At 33.0% G+C, this 18,112-nt stretch overlaps 1 protein-coding gene and 1 pseudogene across 3 annotated transcripts; both read left to right on the top strand.

Annotated features, from left to right (window-relative positions):
• The first annotated feature begins 2,462 nt into the window (after positions 1-2,462).
• On the top strand, positions 2,463-9,643 carry LOC111279431 (3beta-hydroxysteroid-dehydrogenase/decarboxylase-like; annotated as a pseudogene). Its single transcript, XR_016334655.1, has 11 exons — positions 2,463-3,038; positions 3,777-3,866; positions 3,987-4,120; positions 4,222-4,392; positions 4,805-5,093; positions 5,757-5,955; positions 6,916-7,034; positions 7,606-7,745; positions 8,249-8,590; positions 8,994-9,060; positions 9,146-9,643. The product of XR_016334655.1 is annotated as a 3beta-hydroxysteroid-dehydrogenase/decarboxylase-like (transcript).
• Positions 9,644-10,215: 572 nt separating this feature from the next.
• LOC111279626 (conserved oligomeric Golgi complex subunit 5) lies at positions 10,216-15,419 on the top strand. 2 transcript variants are annotated; one of them, XR_002688936.2, is made up of 4 exons: positions 10,216-11,436; positions 11,547-12,020; positions 14,038-15,123; positions 15,220-15,419. XR_002688936.2 is itself a non-coding variant. In XM_022866592.2 (3 exons), exons 1-3 carry the CDS (start codon positions 10,327-10,329, stop codon positions 14,977-14,979), a joined length of 2,526 nt encoding a protein of 841 aa, XP_022722327.1. In that variant the 5' UTR covers positions 10,216-10,326; the 3' UTR covers positions 14,980-15,163. The 2 variants fall into 2 exon arrangements, 1 of the variants encoding a protein (XP_022722327.1); XM_022866592.2 differs by lacking the exon at positions 15,220-15,419 and having other exon boundaries at positions 14,038-15,163.
• The last annotated feature ends 2,693 nt before the right edge of the window (positions 15,420-18,112 follow it).

Raw genomic sequence — 18,112 nt, 5'->3', positions numbered from 1 at the left:
GTTCGGGATCTGCCATGGCCTGATACAGAGGAGAAAAGAAGCTTAGTTTCTGTTTTGGTTTGAACAGCATGTAAGCCACAATTTAATGGGCCATACTACTTCCTTTTAGATGGAAAAAGAGCAAGGACCCTTCACCAATAGATTATAACCTATCCCATTACAGGTACCTCCAAAAATACTAGGTCACACTTTAAGCAAATATATATAATAAATGATATGTTAATTCAATTTACTATACAAACCTAACATTAACCTGGCTTGGTCCAAGTGTGACTTGCTAGTCCACAACAATGGAGATTAATACATGATATGTTAATTCAATTTTCTCCCATTTCTCCAATCAGCTAGATCTTGTCTTCTAAATCGAAAGATTGCTCTAATAATCCTTCCATAAAGCTAAATGAAATCCTAATTGCATGATTGTCAAACAAATAAGGCAAACTGGTTTCAGTTCTATTTGATCTTGCTTTTGAGAACAACAAATTAAACCCTAAGCATCCTACAGATTCGATTCAACAGACCCACAAATTTTCCTTCCCTAGAGCTTTCTTTCAACCAGATGAGTGAAACTATCATTGCCCTGCATCAAAGCAAAACCTTCTCGCTATAAATATATAGTACATAACAGATCATCAGGTTAAAGCTTTTAGGAGCTAAAGGCCATAAATGAATTTTAAAAAAAAATGGTTACCTCTAAGATTTTGAATTTTGTATACGTTTTCGAGATGGAGATTCTGAAACCGGTTGGATCAAAGTAAAGATTAGGAAGAGACAATTGAAGAGCTCGGTCTGTTCTTGGCGCCATTGTTTCAACTGAAAGTAACGAATCAATTTTTTACGTTGGTAGTTTGAATTTCAATCAGGAGGCTATCTCTGTAATTACAGTAAATTTTAAGTTGTTCTTTTGGCGCCAAAAATTTGCAACTATGAATACATGCAGCACGTGCGAGCCATGCAATTTTTTTTTTTCCGAAAAGTTGCTAAAAAGGAAGGGAAAAATAGAGAAAATTAAATCAAATTCAATTAAAATAAAAAATAATAAATATTGTAAAATTTTAATTTATATATCCAAACGTAATTAATTTTTTTACTTTTTTATTTTTGACATACCTGTATTTGCTTTTGTAAGAAATTTTTCTTCCACTTTTACTGCTAAAATCAATAAGTAAATAAAAAAAATAAAAATAAAAAAAACTAATTTTATACTTTTTTACTCATTTATTTTTTAAAAAAATTATATTTTTTATTTTATTTTTTACTTATTTTTTGTATTTTATCAAATCATATTCAACTTGGCAGGCTGCCAAGCCCATGTAAATGTGTCATGAGCTATGCTATTTTGTATTGGTAATGAGTAAAGAGGACATAAATTTATTTTTACTTTAAAGGATAAACAACTTCATTTAAAGAAAAATAAAATAAAATAAAAGAACATAAAATAATAAAATATAAAAAAATGTTTAGGTTTTTATAAAACTTATACTTTTTAAGATTTTATTTGAATGGATGGTAAAATTGATTTTAATGATATTGAAAATAATAATAAAAGTAAAATTATTATTATAATAATAAAATTAAAATTAATGACGAAATATATGTTTAGATATAAAAATAGTTGTAGTGATAGAATTAATTGTAATGAGAAAAAAAAATAACTATTAAGGGTATTAGAATAAAATTATATTTAATTAAAATTTAATTAAATTATTTTAAATAATAGTTTTGTTAATAAATAACTAAAAAGTAATAATCAAAATCAAAATAAAATTTATTTATTATTTTTTTATTATATAATAATAAATTTTATTTATTAATTATTATATAATAATAATAAATTAAAATGAAAAAAAAATGGTTCAAGGCATTTTTGAATTAATATAAAAAGTTTTGAGACAAAAATAAAAAACTAAAAGCTCCGATGCAATTAACGACCAGATCCATTTAAATTCAGTAGCCAACTGCCATCAATAGCAATGCGTCAAAATCTCGTTTGAGTCTCGATAGATACAAAGTCAATTGACAATCGACCTACTGATAAGATTGTATGCAAATGGGCCTAATACTAATAATTATTGAGAAATAATCAAAACACGAGTCGTGAGAGGTAATTATAACCTCAAGAGGTAATAATTACTCTTTGTCTATTTATTTTTGTTTTTTAAAATATTTTAAAATTATGTTTTTGTAATATCTAAATTTTATATTTTTTATTATTTTATTTGTTATATTAAAATGTTTAATTTTATAAAAAATTTTAATTTTAATATTAATTATATTAAAATCAAATTTTTTAAAAAATTTCTTCAAAATTAGTACTACCCAAACAATTTGGGATAGACAGGTAATATTGAAAATATTTTTTTACTTATAAGTAAAAATATTTTGCTACTCAACAAATGAAACATGTTCACAAATTATACATCGTCAAATAATGGGAAGAAAAATATTAGGAGACAGACGAACGAAGCTTAGTGGGACTGTGGGAGCCGTAATTTTCACCTGAAAGCGCCGAAGTATCTGAATCCCGTGGGCCCATCTCAACCGATTCCTGGAAACCCCCCCCCCCCCCAACCCAACGGTCCATTTTTCTAGTATACTTTTTTCTTCTCTACCAAAAAAAGAGGTATCTCTGCGAAACACCTAATTTCAAAACGCCCGTAAGAATAATAGTCATCCGCACACTAATCGGAAACATTGACGATCCCGATTCTCGCACAAAAAGGGAAAAAAAGCCAAAGCAAGAGGAGAGAACATGGTGGTGACGACAACGGCGAATGACGTGGCGTATGGTGATTGGAGCGAGACGAAGACGTGCGTGGTGCTTGGAGGCCGAGGATTCATAAGGAGATCGCTCGTCACCAGGCTGCTGCAATTGGTAGGCTGGATCGTCCGAGTTGCCGATTCATCTTCTCACTCGCTGTAGCTCGATCCTTCCTCAGCTTCCGACTCTCTCCTCTCCGATGCTCTCTGCTCTGGTCAAGCCTCCTTTTGCCACGTCGACGTCCGCGATACATTAAATTGTTCATATATATATAAACGTAAACATACGATAAATATACGTATATATACCTCTTTACGTATAATTATTTCGTATATATGCATGTTGTTTACTGGAGATATGGCAGCAAAGAAAGTTAGAAAGCTTGATCAGTTATCTATTTATTTATATTTTCAAAATTAGAGTGATTTCAAGTTTGTTAAGCTGAGAATCGAGTTTGGCATGAACATTTTTGTTTGAATCTACTTTAATTTTTTGCAAGAGTTTTTGAAAAGGTGACCTTTTGTGTTTACTTTCTTTTTCTTAGGAATTAATAATGTAAAATGTTAGAAATGATTTTTATTTCCTTGGAGATTAATATTACCTGAGGGGTTTAGTTTTAGCTGGAAAGAATGGAAAGTTAAGGTCTACAATACCGATATTTGGTTCCTGAGAAACCATTGACAAAATGTGAGAACTGAAAAAGTGAAAATGCTAGAGTTCAATCAATCTTTTTGTTTATTATTTCCCTTCACAAACTAACCAAGGAACTTATGGACTTATGGAATGTTTTGGTTTCTGGAGTGTATTGGTTTTTGTTTTGTTGCAAGAAAATTAGATAAAATAAAGTAGCATCTGAATTCTCCTTGTAAGAAACTGAACGGTATACTGTGATGGAGAGAACATAAATTGAATTCATGTATGTTACATTTTTAGCCTCATTTTCAGTTTTAAATTTCCTTGCAACATTGAAAATGTTTGAGAAATTGACTCTCCATTGACAATGCACCTCTTGCAGTAACTAAAGGTGCAGATGTTGCTTTTTACATGGAACCGACAGATTTAGTCACACATGATTTCTATAATTGCTATATGGTCATAATTCAAGGTAATGGGTCTTTCTTTTGCCCTTTTTGATGGGTCCTTTTTTCCCATCTGTTGATGTTGTAGATTTATAGTTATATACTATATTTTTAAAATGATACTCTTTTGTTAATAATATGTTCAGGTACAAAAAATGTCATTAATGCATGTCAAGAATGTAAAGTTAGACGACTTGTATACAACAGTTCTGCAGATGTTGTTTTTGATGGTTTACAAGATATACTAAATGGTAATGAAGCCTTGGCTTGCCCGGGGAAAGTATGTTTCTTATTGCTGCAATCTGATGAAACAGATTTGGATTTAGAGTTACCATTAGTCGTTTGCTAATTGTCCTTTGGTTTATTTATGCACCAATACAGTTTCAGGATATGCTGATTGACCTCAAGTTTCAAGCAGAAGGACTAATCAGGTTAGCTAACAATATTGATGGTCTTCTAACATGTGTACTTCGCCCTAGCAATGTCTTTGGACCTGGTGACACACAGTTCGTGCCTTTGCTAGTGAATCTCGCCAAATCTGGTTTGGGAAAGGTTTGTGAACTGTCTCAGCTCTCAACATCACTTTATTTATGTAGAGCTGTAGTTTTACTAGTATCTTATTTATTTGGAAGCTTCCTGATGTTATCAATCATATTATACTGGATATTTCTACATTGATAATCAGAATATAGGCTTAATGTGAAATACAGCAATGTACCTAAAAGAACCTCTTCACTTTTAGCCCCAATTTTCCATGTTTGGATTTATCTCATGTAAGATCCATAGTTATTTATGCTACCTAGATTATTCATGCTTTTCAGAAATGTGCAGGTGGTTGTCTGCTTGTAAAATTCTACTATTTGTCTTGCAATTTTTGGAAAAATAACTGTCTATTTTGTGTTATGATGGAACATTAAATATTTCTATTTAATTCTTTTTATAGTAACAGGTTTTCTCATTTCAGTTTATTACAGGAAGTAGTGAAAATATGTCTGACTTCACCTATCCAGAGAATGTTGCTCATGCTCATATATGTGCAGCCGAAACTCTAGATTCTCGGATAGTCTCTGTGGCTGGAAAGGTACTCCTTAAGAGTGTTGTTATGTATGGAAAGCTCTCTCATATTTTAATTTATATTGAATCAATGTATAAGGGAGATGTTCTCAATATGTAGGTTTTTTCATCACAAATCTCAAGCCTGTAATGTTCTGGGAATTTTTGTCACTCATACTTGAAGGCTTAGGGTATCAAAGGTAAAGTGTGCTGATTTTCATGTGTGAAAATCTGCTATATCATACTGATTCACAGTAGACTACAATGCTGTAGATTTATCAAACTAACATGATTGTGACGTATAACAAGATTTACTTGCGTTACTAAGACTGTTGTTCAGATAGTGTAAAATTCAAGTGTTGCCACAGCATAGCCACCTAAATCCCCTGCACTTCCCCAAACCAAAAGAGGTAATGATGGACCAGAGAAGGGAACAAAGAAACTGAGATTATGTTGTGAACCGTTATTCTTTATCTGGATGCTAATATTTGGTCCTCTAATTTTGAAATTAGCTGTTTATTGCCAATTCATCAGCAAAAAATGCTGCTGGATTTTGCAATACCATTAGTGACAAGGATTAATGTAGGAATGTTTTTCTTTCTTGTTTGGCAGTGAATTCGTACTGTTATGGTATACTAAATTTGTTGTTAGATGTTTTATCATCCTGTTTGCCTTCTTTGAATTCTCATTTTCATTTAGTTGACAATTTATGTGATTTTGTCTTTCTGCTTGATTGGCTGCTGAAGCAATCACAAAAAATTCCATTTTTCTTCCTTTGTTTCTTTTTCTTTTTCTTTTTCTTTTTTAAATTTGCAAGACTTTTAATGTTTTTCTCCTAACTGGAGTTGTCAATTGCATTGCAGACCATTCATAAAAGTTCCTACCTGGATGGTTTCCTTTATTCTCTCGCTTTGTTAATGTATGCATGACAAATTGTGCTTCAGAATACATAAATATTCCACGTCACCTCACTACATTGTGCAACTAGCTTCACGTACCGGAACTTTTGACTGCTCTGCAGCTCAAATGCATCTCGGATACTCACCTATTGTCTCCCTAGAAGTAAGTTTCTGCTGTCTTTCTTTGTATGTGAATACATTCTTTTCTGCTATAGAATATCCCATCATCTATCCTTTCTTTAGGCACCCCTATATTATATAGAATATTTTCCAGATCTTCTGTTAGCCTATAGTTTTTCTTGATTTATTTTAGGACTTTTTAAGGAACTAGAGTACTTCTTATCTGTTGACTAGCTAAAAATTGTACTTATTGCTTTCACTTTCTTTTATGTTTTTCAATTTTTTTTCATATATTGGTATTTTATTGCCATAGTATTAATCTTTATAGATTAGAAGCACTACTCCTTGTCTCCTTTTCTAGCATCGACTGGATTATAACTCATCAGTTGATTTGTACAGTCAATTAAACATTCTTGAGTTTGATTTATTTGTTTCCTGACAAGCTGTAATGTAGATAGATAACTATGCTAATGCTTTCTTGCTCAAATTCCAAATTATGTCCATTGTAAGGGACAGATGGACAATCTTTGATGGGAAGGTAAATAGAGTGAGGTTAATTCTGCTTATTTCCTTGAACGGAAATGATTGGATGAATGGGATTTGGTAGAATTGGTTATCCTGGCTGCTTTGACAAATTTAAAAGCTGGAGGAAGTTGAAGCAAAGTAAATGGCTGTTGGGAGTAGGATTTTCTTGTGGAATCAAATAACTGCTTTTGTTGCTCATGTCTTTATCCTTTTCCTTCCCATTATTTTTGATAAGCAGAAAGACTATTTTCATTCTCTAATATGCTTTTTGCCATTCATATAAATCTGTCCTACTTTAAGACATAATTAATGTTAGATTTAAGCCCTAGCTGATTGAATTCAGAAAATAGAAATGTTTGACTGTTTTTGCATTCTCAATTACTTCAATCACATGAAAATAGTTTTTCGATATCCAGTAGGGAGACTGCAATTTTTTTATCTGAAAGTTCATTTTTGTTTTTTGTTATTGATAATACAGGATGGTATCAAGTCAACTGTTGAATCATTCTCTCATTTAGCCAAAGACTCATCTTTTTTTGAGATACAGCAATTTTAATGAACAATCCAAAGCAAAGAAGCTGCTAGGCAGCGGGATAGGTATCCCATTATATGAGGTTTTATGCAGAATTCCAAAAATAGCATGGCATAGGCATTATTCTGAAGTTTATGTTTTGCCAAAGAATTAATTTGAAGTGGCATCCTTTCAATGATTGAGAAGATGACCAATTTGTTTGTAGATTTTAATCTTGGAACTGTTTATTTCTTTTGCTTATTATTTTGACCACCACTCTTATACCTAATTTTCAAAGTTCAGGTGCTTTCTGATGCATGCTACGTCACAAGATTGCACAATGGAAGAATAGTTGAAATTTGATTCTTTCTTTCTTCAAATGCAAGTGAAGGATTTTTGGTTTGTAATTATAACCGACAGGCTATATGGTCCATGTTGACTTCAGATTCAGACTGAAGCCTAAGCCAACATTTCATGGCACACTGTCAATCAGATAAAGGCACAGAACAAGATGCACCAATTGATCACTAAATGAAGACTTAAGACATTGCTCTTGAGTAGCATCTTTTCTTTGGATGCCTCCAAATAGGCTACTGTAGATAGAGTCATGATATTGCAATTTTCGCTATATAATGACCTTGAATTAATTTGATGCAGTTGCAGATGTCTTGCTATGGAGAGATGAAAAGAGAACATTTACATGCTTTCTTACTCTGACTTCGGTATTTTACTGGTTCTTTCTCTGTGGAAGAACTTTTACCTCGTCTGCAGCCAAGCTTCTGCAGCTAGTTACGGTGGTAATTATATGCCTTGGTTGTTTTGTAGCATTTCATTGGGCCTTCCTACAGCTTCTTGAATTTTCTGTAGTTGGCCCATTTTTACACATTGATTCTATCTGGAATTTGAAGCAGTAACTCGGTTGTCATTCCCCCTTTTCTTTTCCAGTGTCCATGTTCAATGCTAAACTCTTTTGATTAATATCCTCTTGCTCTTATCTATATTATCTATCTTCCCGTCGCATTCCCCTGTTTTTGCTTATGCTCCAGTTTTCTGTGGGTCATTAGATGGGGGGAATGGGGTTTTCAAAGGAGGTTGTTTTTCCTTTAGTTTTTATAGATAAAGAGATGTTCTGAAATACTTATCATGTTTCCTTAGGTTCACTTTTGCCACTTCTGTCAACATAGCTGAATTAGGCTTTTTTCCCATACAGTAAAACTAGCGTATTAGATTCCACAAACAATTAACGAAAGCAATTTAGTTGTTTACAAGGTATAGAGCACCTGTAATACCTTAACTCTTTTTTCTCTCTAAAGTGTTTACATTCCCATTATTGACTTACAGAATCTGCAAGTTTTATTTTTCCTTCAGTAACCTGTTGAATTTTGTAATTTTTTTGAAATATAATTTTCAAACAACCGTGCAAGCGCACGCACATGCACATATGCACATGCATCTCTGTCTCAAATATGATGCCCTTTGCAACAGATGTGGTTTTGCTGTTCGAAGGATATCTTCGTATTGTTTTGAAATCCCAGCATCCTCCGTGAAAAATTCAATCAGATCCATAGCATATATGTGGAATAGAGGAGTTCGTAACATCAGATTGTTGGCCGAGGGGGAGGATTGGAGCAAGTTTTTCAAGGTTTGTATTTTGATGGCAATTCTTTTACAATTTCATGCATTTTTATAATGTTTTATTTACAATTATTATGAGTTTTTATTCTAGAGCATGTATAATAGGAAATCTCCAACTTAGAACTGTTCATTATATGTTTCCCCTTGAAACCCTCATTGTTTCAGTTGAGTTCTTGCATCCAGGTGCATAAGCTTTGCCCAAAACTCAATATGGATCTGATGTGAACTTTGACTTAAGCAAACTTGCGAAATAAGCACATCCAAAATTTTTTTGATTGATTTTAACTGTACAAGCTATACATAAGTCCATACGATGCACAACTATGAGCATAATATTAAGTTCTTGTGGATTTTGCTTTACCTGTGCAAGCTTTTTCTTCCATATTTCATTGAACTTTTGACTTCTTCAGGTTGCGGTTTTTCTTTATTTCGTCAAGTTCGTTCTGTCTTATTCCTTCGCTGTGCTTATTGGCATTGGTGATTAAAAATTTACATTTGCCATAAATGGGCAGTTCTTTTGGTTTATTCCTGGTATTAACTTTGGAAATCATCCGTACTGCAGCTTTGGTTTTTGCCTTCACCGCATTCTTTGCTTATGAACAATATGAATCAGAGCTTGATGGATTAGGGAAGGTTCTGTTCTGTGGTATCATGGAATCAAAAGGATTGCTAACGAGGACCCTACCGGCTTCTATCGCATCATTTCTTCAAAACCACAACATTTTGCATCCAGAAAAAGCTCCTGCCGCTGTAAAGGAGTTGAAATAGCCGGATGGAGCTCTCGGAGTATTTTAGTTTTCATTGCTGATCGACTATCCTGGTTAGGCTTTCATCAGACTAGAAATTGTTTTCCTAGCAAAATAGAGAACTAGATAGGGTCAGTAGTTTAATTGAACAACTTAAATTCTGTCCCTTCTCTGTTAATACTGATTGTTCATTGTAAGCAAATCATGTTATAGGGATACATGCACATACATAAACGAATCTGCGTCTGTAACATAAATGCAGTATGGATTTAAATTTTAATATTTGTAATTATATTTTTTAACTTTTATTTTTAAATTACCTTTTTTTTAAAAAAATTGCAATCAGTGTACCCATGATTTAAAAATTAAATGGTAGCTTATTTTTATTTTTTTTAAAATAAATTTAACCTAGTTAAATTTTCTGATTTTGGAAAAGATTGATAAATATCTTTTGCAATCACCTATTTTGTTCTAAGAACTTGGAACGATTCGTTTATATATGGTTTTTAATGGTAACAGTGAACACAAGCATTACAAAATTTAGTTTAAATCAGGTTTATTCATAAAATATTATCATTTAATTAGCATTGGTAGCATATATATTTTTTCTTATAAAGAAAAATAAAACTTGCTCTAACGATTTCTTGAAAATAAGTATTCCAGCTAATTATAAATGATATAGAGATAACAAATAAATTTATCTTTTTTTTATTACTAGCATTTCCAAATATTTAAATAGAAAAAAAATCCTACAATCCAAAATTTGTGTAGCTCTTTGCCCCTCTGTATTCAAGAAAGAAACGGCGCCGTTTTGTACTGCTACTGCCTTGTTTCCTCCCCGCTTCATCCCTTCGGCTATAGACCCGTAGTTTATGGTTCCCAAACTGCGACGAACTTAAAAAAAAAAAAAAGGAAAGATTTGGATTTCTGATTTAAAAAATTGTGGTTCATTTCAATATCTGTTTCGATTTCAATCCAACATCCAAAAACCCAAACAATGGCTTCTCAAACTGCAGTCCAAAGATCCCCTACCTCCACTTCCTCCTCCTCCCCTCTCCACCGTCTCTCCACTTTCAAAAACCCATCTTCTTCTCCCACCGCCGCATCTCCTCCTCCGCCGCCATCTTCACTCCTTGACTCTTTTGCCAAAGACCCAATCCTTTCCCCTTTCCTCTCCCCGTCCTTTTCTTCCATTTCCTTTTCCTCCGCTGCCCTTTCCTCCGGATCCCCTGCTTCCATTGCCGAACACCTTCTCCAAGCCATCCGCCAACTCGATTCCCAACTCCGTTCCCACGTTCTTTCCAACCACCCTCTTCTCCTCACTCAATTATCTTCTCTTAACAACGCTGAGCTTTCCCTCTCCACTCTCAGATCCTCAATTTCTTCTCTTCAGTCTTCCCTTCGTCGTGTCCGATCTGAGCTCTCCGAACCGCATACTTCAATTCTCTCTAAAACAGTCCACCTCTCGAATTTACATCGGACTTCCGAGCTTCTCTCCCACTCCATACGTGCCATCCGCCTGTCGAAAAAGCTACGGGACCTTATGGCTTCTGCAGAAGTAGAGCCTGATAAGTTGGATCTTGCTAAGGCTGCTCAGTTGCATAATGATATCTTGACCTTGTGCGAGGAATATGATCTTGGTGGTCTTGATATGGTTGATGAGGAACTTAATGCGGTCAGAGAGATAGGGGGTAGGTTAAGGAGCGAAGCTATGAAAGTTTTGGAAAGGGGAATGGAAGGGTTGAATCAGGCTGAAGTGGGAACTGGGTTGCAAGTGTTTTACAATCTTGGGGAGTTGAGAGGGACGGTGGAGCATCTGGTGAATAAGTACAAGGGAATGGGTGTGAAGAGTGTGAGTTTGGCGTTGGATATGAAGACGATTTCAGCCGGTGGTGGAGTTGGAGGATTTGGTCCTGGAGGCATTAGAGGGACTGGAACGCCACAGATTGGGGGAAGTGGGAAGGCAAGGGAGGCGTTGTGGCAGAGGATGGGGAGTTGTATGGATCAGTTGCATTCTATTATGGTTGCGATTTGGCACTTGCAGAGGGTTTTGTCCAAGAAGAAAGACCCTTTTACGCATGTCTTGCTGCTTGATGAAGTCATTAAGGTAACACCATTTCTTTTTGTATTGGTAATTCTATTTGTAATTGAATTGGCCTATTATGAATTGAAAATGCTGTTCCTTTGTTTGACTATTATTGATGCTGCTTGGTTCAGGAGGGTGACCTCATGCTAACAGATCGAGTCTGGGAAGCACTTGTTAAGGCTTTTGCTACCCAAATGAAGTCTGCTTTTACTGCATCAAGTTTCGTCAAAGAGATATTCACAAATGGGTATCCAAAACTATTCTCTATGATGGAAAACCTTCTTGAAAGAATTTCCCGTGACACTGATGTCAAGGGCGTCTTATCAGCAATCACTTCAGAGGGTAAAGATCAAATGGTTGCAGCTATTGAAACATTCCAGATGGCTTTCTTAGCTAGCTGCTTAAGCCGGCTTTCAGATCTAGTTAATTCTGTTTTTCCAGTCTCCAGCCGTGGTAGCGTTCCCTCCAAAGAACAGATCTCTAGAATTCTTTCACGCATTCAGGAAGAGTTAGAAGCTGTTCAGTTGGATGCTCGATTGACTCTTCTTGTGCTGCGCGAAATAAGCAAGGTTTTGCTTCTGATTGCAGAACGAGCTGAATATCAGGTATCTCCATGCTATAAAATTTTCTTCTTACGGAATAGAATATCTACATATTCAAATGTAGCTTGTGCTGTGTTTGAGAGTATCATCTGACTTAAATTTGTAATAAAATTTATCTCATTAGTATTGTTATTATTGAGGTATGATTAGTATCTTGTTAGCCTGTAATTATTGCCTCAATAAAGGTGAAATTCAGGATAGTCTTAATTGTTTGATGGATGCTTTGAAGTAATACACACAGTAAATGGAACCTTTTTATCAATAAGTGTGGCCTGGGAAGAGAGGTGGGGGGTTGGAAGAGCATTTGTATGCAAAATGAACATTCAAATGCCTATTCAACTGAGAACTACTAAAAAATTCTTTATGTCTAATTAGCAAAATCAAAATAATCTTCATTAAATTTAAATATTTTGAAATTTGAAAAATATTCATAAATATTCTTTCATAAATTGTAAAGTAGAATGCTAATTTTCTAGATTTGTAACTGATGTTGATTTAACCTAAATAAACCCACTTCAATGCAATTATCACACATGCAATCATTGACAAATATTTCTCAATTGGCCATACCCATTAAGCAGAAACTGAAAAAAGAAAAAGTGGAAAAAAAAAAGAACAAAAAAGTAAAGGGTGATATTGGGAAATTTGTTAACATATTATGATTTATAATGCTTGACCTTCATTGGGTCTGATAAAGGAAAAATGTGGAAAAATAAAAATGTTTTAAGAGAAAGAATACAGAGTATTCAAGAAAGAGAGGGGATAGATGGGAAATAGGAGAATAGAGAGAAGGGAAGAGAGATAGAAAGGCAGGGAGCAAAGTAGAAGGGGAAACACATGATGGGACTCCTTACATCTTTTAAAAGCTATGCCTGATATCAAAAAGTAGAAGTTGGACCTTAGGGAAAATCTCCTTCTAGTAAGAAGCAAGGAACAAGTTACTGTAACAAGGATGATAGTAGTTTTCTTAAATTTTCTTGATGGTCAGGATGATAGTAGTGTCAAGTTAGTGTAACAAGGAAGATAGTAAGAAGCAAGGTACAGGCTTCTTAAATTTTCTTGAAATTCCTGACTGAGATTTGCCTCTTGTCACTTGAAAATTTTGGGTAAAATTTCCCTTTCTTTTTCACTGAATGAAAATTGATCAGTTTGATAGAATTTGTTATTCATGTTTTCTCTATGGAAGAAAAGTACAATAATTTTCTGAAAAAAAAAATTGGATCCCTGTGGCTGATGGAGACACAGGTGGATTAGACGCCAATTTCTATTCCTGATTTTGGATCAGTGTAGGGGAGGACCAAGGAGGTAACTGCCACATTGGCTTTCCTAAATCTGCTATGTTTGTGTGTGTGGGTTTATGACTAAAAGCTTGTTGTTAATAGTTGGCTTTATCATTGTAAGTTTTTGGTATATTTGGGAAATTGGGTCCTAGTGTGATCATAATGCATGTTTTGTAGAATATCATTGTCCAATTCACAATATAACCAAATGTGATGATGTTTGAATTTTGTATCATCATATAAACACATTTCACTAAAGTTACAATGTTGTTCTATATTATTATTCCTAAAATTTTGAGACATATATTTAGCGCATACAATGATTCATCTATTGAATCTAACTGGTTTTAACAATTACTCTGTCCATTCAGCTTTTCTGACTGTGTCACTTTTTTTTGTCTTGCAAATATAATGCATTGTTTTGTGGTTTAATTTGTTTGGGCGAATGTCCTAGGCTCTAAGTGGCATTAGTGCATAATAATCCTTGAGCATTTACTAACCCTGCATTTGATCTAATCATGGACTTGATCTGTTTGTTAATAATAGGTTTAATCTCATTGTTCAGTTTGTGAAGGATTCCTTTTCTCAAAACCCTAGAAACTCTTCCCAAATCTTCTAGTAGTATATCAAATAGTACAACTGTGTGTCTGTGTCATACAGTACATAATTTTCACATACTTTTAGTATCTTCATGCATGTGCCTGATCATGACAAGTGTGTTAATTTTGTTATACTGGCAGATATCGACTGGTCCTGAAGCACGCCAAGTATCTGGTCCTGCTACTCCAGCTCAGGTCAAGAATTTTGCATTATGTCAGCATCTACAAGAAATTCATACACGAATAACTTCTATGATCTCAGGGCTTCCAACTATTGCTGCAGATGTATTGTCACCTTCACTTGGTGCAATATATGGTGTTGCTTGTGACTCTGTAACATCCTTGTTCCAAGCAATGATTGATCGGCTCGAGTCTTGCATCTTGCAAATCCATGACCAGAACTTTTCTGCCCTTGGTGTGGATGCTGCTATGGACAACAATGCTTCCCCTTACATGGAGGAGTTGCAGAAGTGCATTCTTCACTTTCGTAGTGAGTTCCTATCTAAGCTGCTGCCATCTTCAGCTAATTCTACAACTGCAGGAACAGAAACCATATGCACAAGGCTTGCTAGGAGCATGGCTTCACGGGTTTTGATCCTCTTTATCAGGCATGCTTCTCTTGTTAGGCCTCTTTCAGAATCAGGCAAGTTGAGAATGGCCAGAGATATGGCTGAGCTGGAATTAGCTGTGGGCCAAAATTTGTTCCCTGTAGAACAACTTGGTGCACCATACCGAGCACTTCGAGCTTTCCGACCGCTTATCTTCTTGGAAACATCTCAACTAGGAGCATCTCCTCTTCTTCAAGATTTACCTCCAAGTGTCATACTGCACCATCTTTATTCCCGAGGCCCTGAAGAATTGCAATCGCCACTCCAGAGAAACAAGCTTACGCATTTGCAATATTCATTGTGGCTGGATTCTCAAGGGGAAGATCAGATCTGGAAAGGAATCAAGGCAACTCTGGATGATTATGCGGCAAATGTTAGGGCTAGAGGGGACAAGGAGTTCAGCCCTGTATATCCTCTTATGCTTCAATTAGGTTCATTGTTGAGTGAAACCGTTCCTGCATCTCAGAAATCATGACCAATTATCCACTATGCTTCGCGTAAATTAGTAGTAGACAAAACCAATAGCGCTTGCCATGTTTTTGCCTTTTAGCAAAATGTTGCATAGGAACATGTGTGGAAAAGCTTCACAAGGATTCCTAGATCTACTCCAAACGTTTAGGTGAGCAATTTTTTATCAATAAAACTGGATTTTTTTTGTAGATGCTTTTTTCCTTTTGTGGTAAACTGACAATTTGTTATCTTCTCGGGTCTTTAGGTTCTTCTTGCCACCTTAAATAATAGGGATCAACAGCTATATTTGAGCTTTTGGCAGATTTCGCTGCCGAAAGTAGTTGGATGCCCTCAAGGTTTAAAGTTCTTTGAGTTTTGTATTAGCAGGTTCATTTTCTTCTTGTGCCCATTCGTTTTAACTATGCAAAATCAATTTACATCATATCATATGGTACAGTTACCTTTCCCAGATTTCTCCTTACATTATAGATGACATTTTGACGAAAAAGAAAAAAAAAACAATGTTTTGTTTGTGCAAAGGATGTTACTACAATTGCAATGTACTGAAATTTTTTATGTATCCAACAAATGGAAAATGTTTTCCATTTCTGGGAAATTTACCGGATAAGTTGCGGATGCTTGTGGAATAAGTAATGTTTATTAGTCATAGTATTTGTGAGTGCAAATGATCAATGATGTCGCAACATCTCGGATCCAGGAGTGAATGACCCGAAAAATGGACGAATGGAAAAATTTTGAAAATTGGGGTTTAAAGGCATTTTATCATTTTCAATAAAAATCAAAATAATGAGTCGTCATTAATTTTTTTTTAAGATGTGATTGATTATTAAAAAAAATTAAACAAATATTTAAAATGAATTTAAAGTTTTATAAAAAAATAAATTTGTAGTATACAAATTTAGAGTCTAAATTCATAAGTTAATAATACGTGTTAATTGATTGCATGTTATCTTATAATTTTAATAAAAATAATTTTATTTTTTTTAATGTTTAAAATTAATTTTTTTTCTTTTTCTTTCTTTTTTTCTTTTTTTAGAAACATAGACAAATCAAATTAAAAAAATATATATAACTTTATTTTTTATTTTTAGATCAAAATGAAAATATTTTAAATATTAAAACATTTTTTTCATTCTATAGGTAAAATTCAAAAATATTTTAAATTTAATAGCATGTTGGGATTAAGGTGAGAAGAGAGAAAGGAATGGAATGGAAAGGAAACAAAAAAAAATGAAGAATTTTTTTTCTTGTTTGTATATGACATAAATAAAAATAAAGAAATTAAAAGTATGCTTGGCTTCCTTTGGTTTTTTTCAACTTTTTTTATTTTTTTAATTTCCCCAAATTAGGGAAAAAGGAAGGGAAAAGAAAAGAATAAAATTTTTAAAATATAAAATGATTATTATATCTTTATTAATTTTTTAAAATTAAAAGTGCATAATTTTAAATTTTAAAATTAAATTGAGAATACAAAACATTAGTTACCAATAAATTTATTGTTTTTAATTTTTTTCTCTTATTTTTATAACTTTCATAAATTTCATTAATAACTATTTTTATGAAGAAATAAAGAAAAAATGAAAACATGAAATACGTTAACATAAATATGTAAATATTATAATAAAAACAAAAATTATCAAAGATTATTATCGAAAAAAATAATATAACAAATCATTTCTTGCCCTTTTCACTATTTACCATTATTAGGATTCTTTTATTTTCTTTCCTTTTATTAATTTTAGCTATACAAATAAATTGTACATATATCTTTTACTTTTTTTTAAACAACCTTTTCTTTCTTTTACTTTACTTTCTTTTTCTTTTCTTTTACTAATGTTTATTCAAACATAATGTAAGAGTTTTTAATTGTCCCACAAAACCCAAGTAACATCTCACAAATAATAATCACCGATCATCGAGAGTCTTCCTATAATTAGGTTAGATTTCGATAACTATATTTAATTAAGATATTATTTTATTTTAAAACATTTTTTTAAAACCAATTTTTAAAAACAAATGTATGATATATATATATATATGAACATAATAAAATATAATGAATGCATGACAATAAAACATGAATGACAAAATATGAATACATGACAATATAAAAATGCATATGATGACAAGGTAAAACAAAATACAAATGCATGATTAGTTTAGGGTTTGGGTTGGAAATTAGGGTTTGGTTTGGCGCTTAGTTTATGATTTAGAATTTAAAGTTTAGGTTTTAAGGGTTAGGGAATTTAAGGTTTAAGATTTGGATTTTTATGGAATAATCCATGTGACAATTACAAATTATAAAAATGCAATTAATGATGCATGTGCCAAAAGCATGAAAAGAGAACAAAATAATTACAAAACTAAATCATAAACAAAATATTATGAAAATTTAAGAGAAAATTTGATCAAACATGAAAAAATTTTGAAATTGGTTTAAATGTTCTACCATTTTGTTCTCTTTAAAAACCAAGCCAAACAACATCAAAAATCACTAAAACAAATCTATTAAACTAGTATTTATTTCATTAAAAATTTAATTCAAACACATTAAAACTTGCCAATCATTATAAAAACATAACCAACACATGAATCAAAGAGCAATCAACCACCAAACAATGAAGCAAGGTTCGACAAAACAAGAATATCACCATGGTTGAACCTACTTTGTATTCCCCCTAAGCATTTTTTCATTCCACTTCATCCAAACAAGCATTAATCATTTGGAAATCATTAAAACAATTTCATCAAACACATAATGAATCAAAATAGCTAGAAAATCTCATGAACAAAAACACCAACCAAACAACAAACATATTTCACTAACCAACCAAAATTTATGCAAACACATAGGTTAACTTATCAAATAAACATCATAAACAACATTTAAAAGTAATCAAAACAATAAAAAGTACCAAAAAGAGGTTTGACCATGGTGGATAAGTGTTGGCCAAACCTCTAACTTGGTTTTTAATGGTGGATTTTGTTTTATTTTTGCTTGTTTCTAGCTTCAATCCAACTATTGATTAATTGGATAAAGTTTGTTCAAACTTTATGCAAATAAAAATGAATTATAAAGCTTTAAGAAAACAAAGAAAATGGGAAGAAACAATATGAAGATACTATAGAATATGTGA

The sequence above is a fragment of the Durio zibethinus genome, chromosome 27, assembly GCF_047325235.1.
Source record: "Durio zibethinus cultivar Kanyao isolate XHJ-2024 chromosome 27, ASM4732523v1, whole genome shotgun sequence".
NCBI classification, from domain to species: Eukaryota; Viridiplantae; Streptophyta; class Magnoliopsida; order Malvales; family Malvaceae; genus Durio; species Durio zibethinus.
This window is presented reverse-complemented; position numbering and strand designations above follow the sequence as displayed.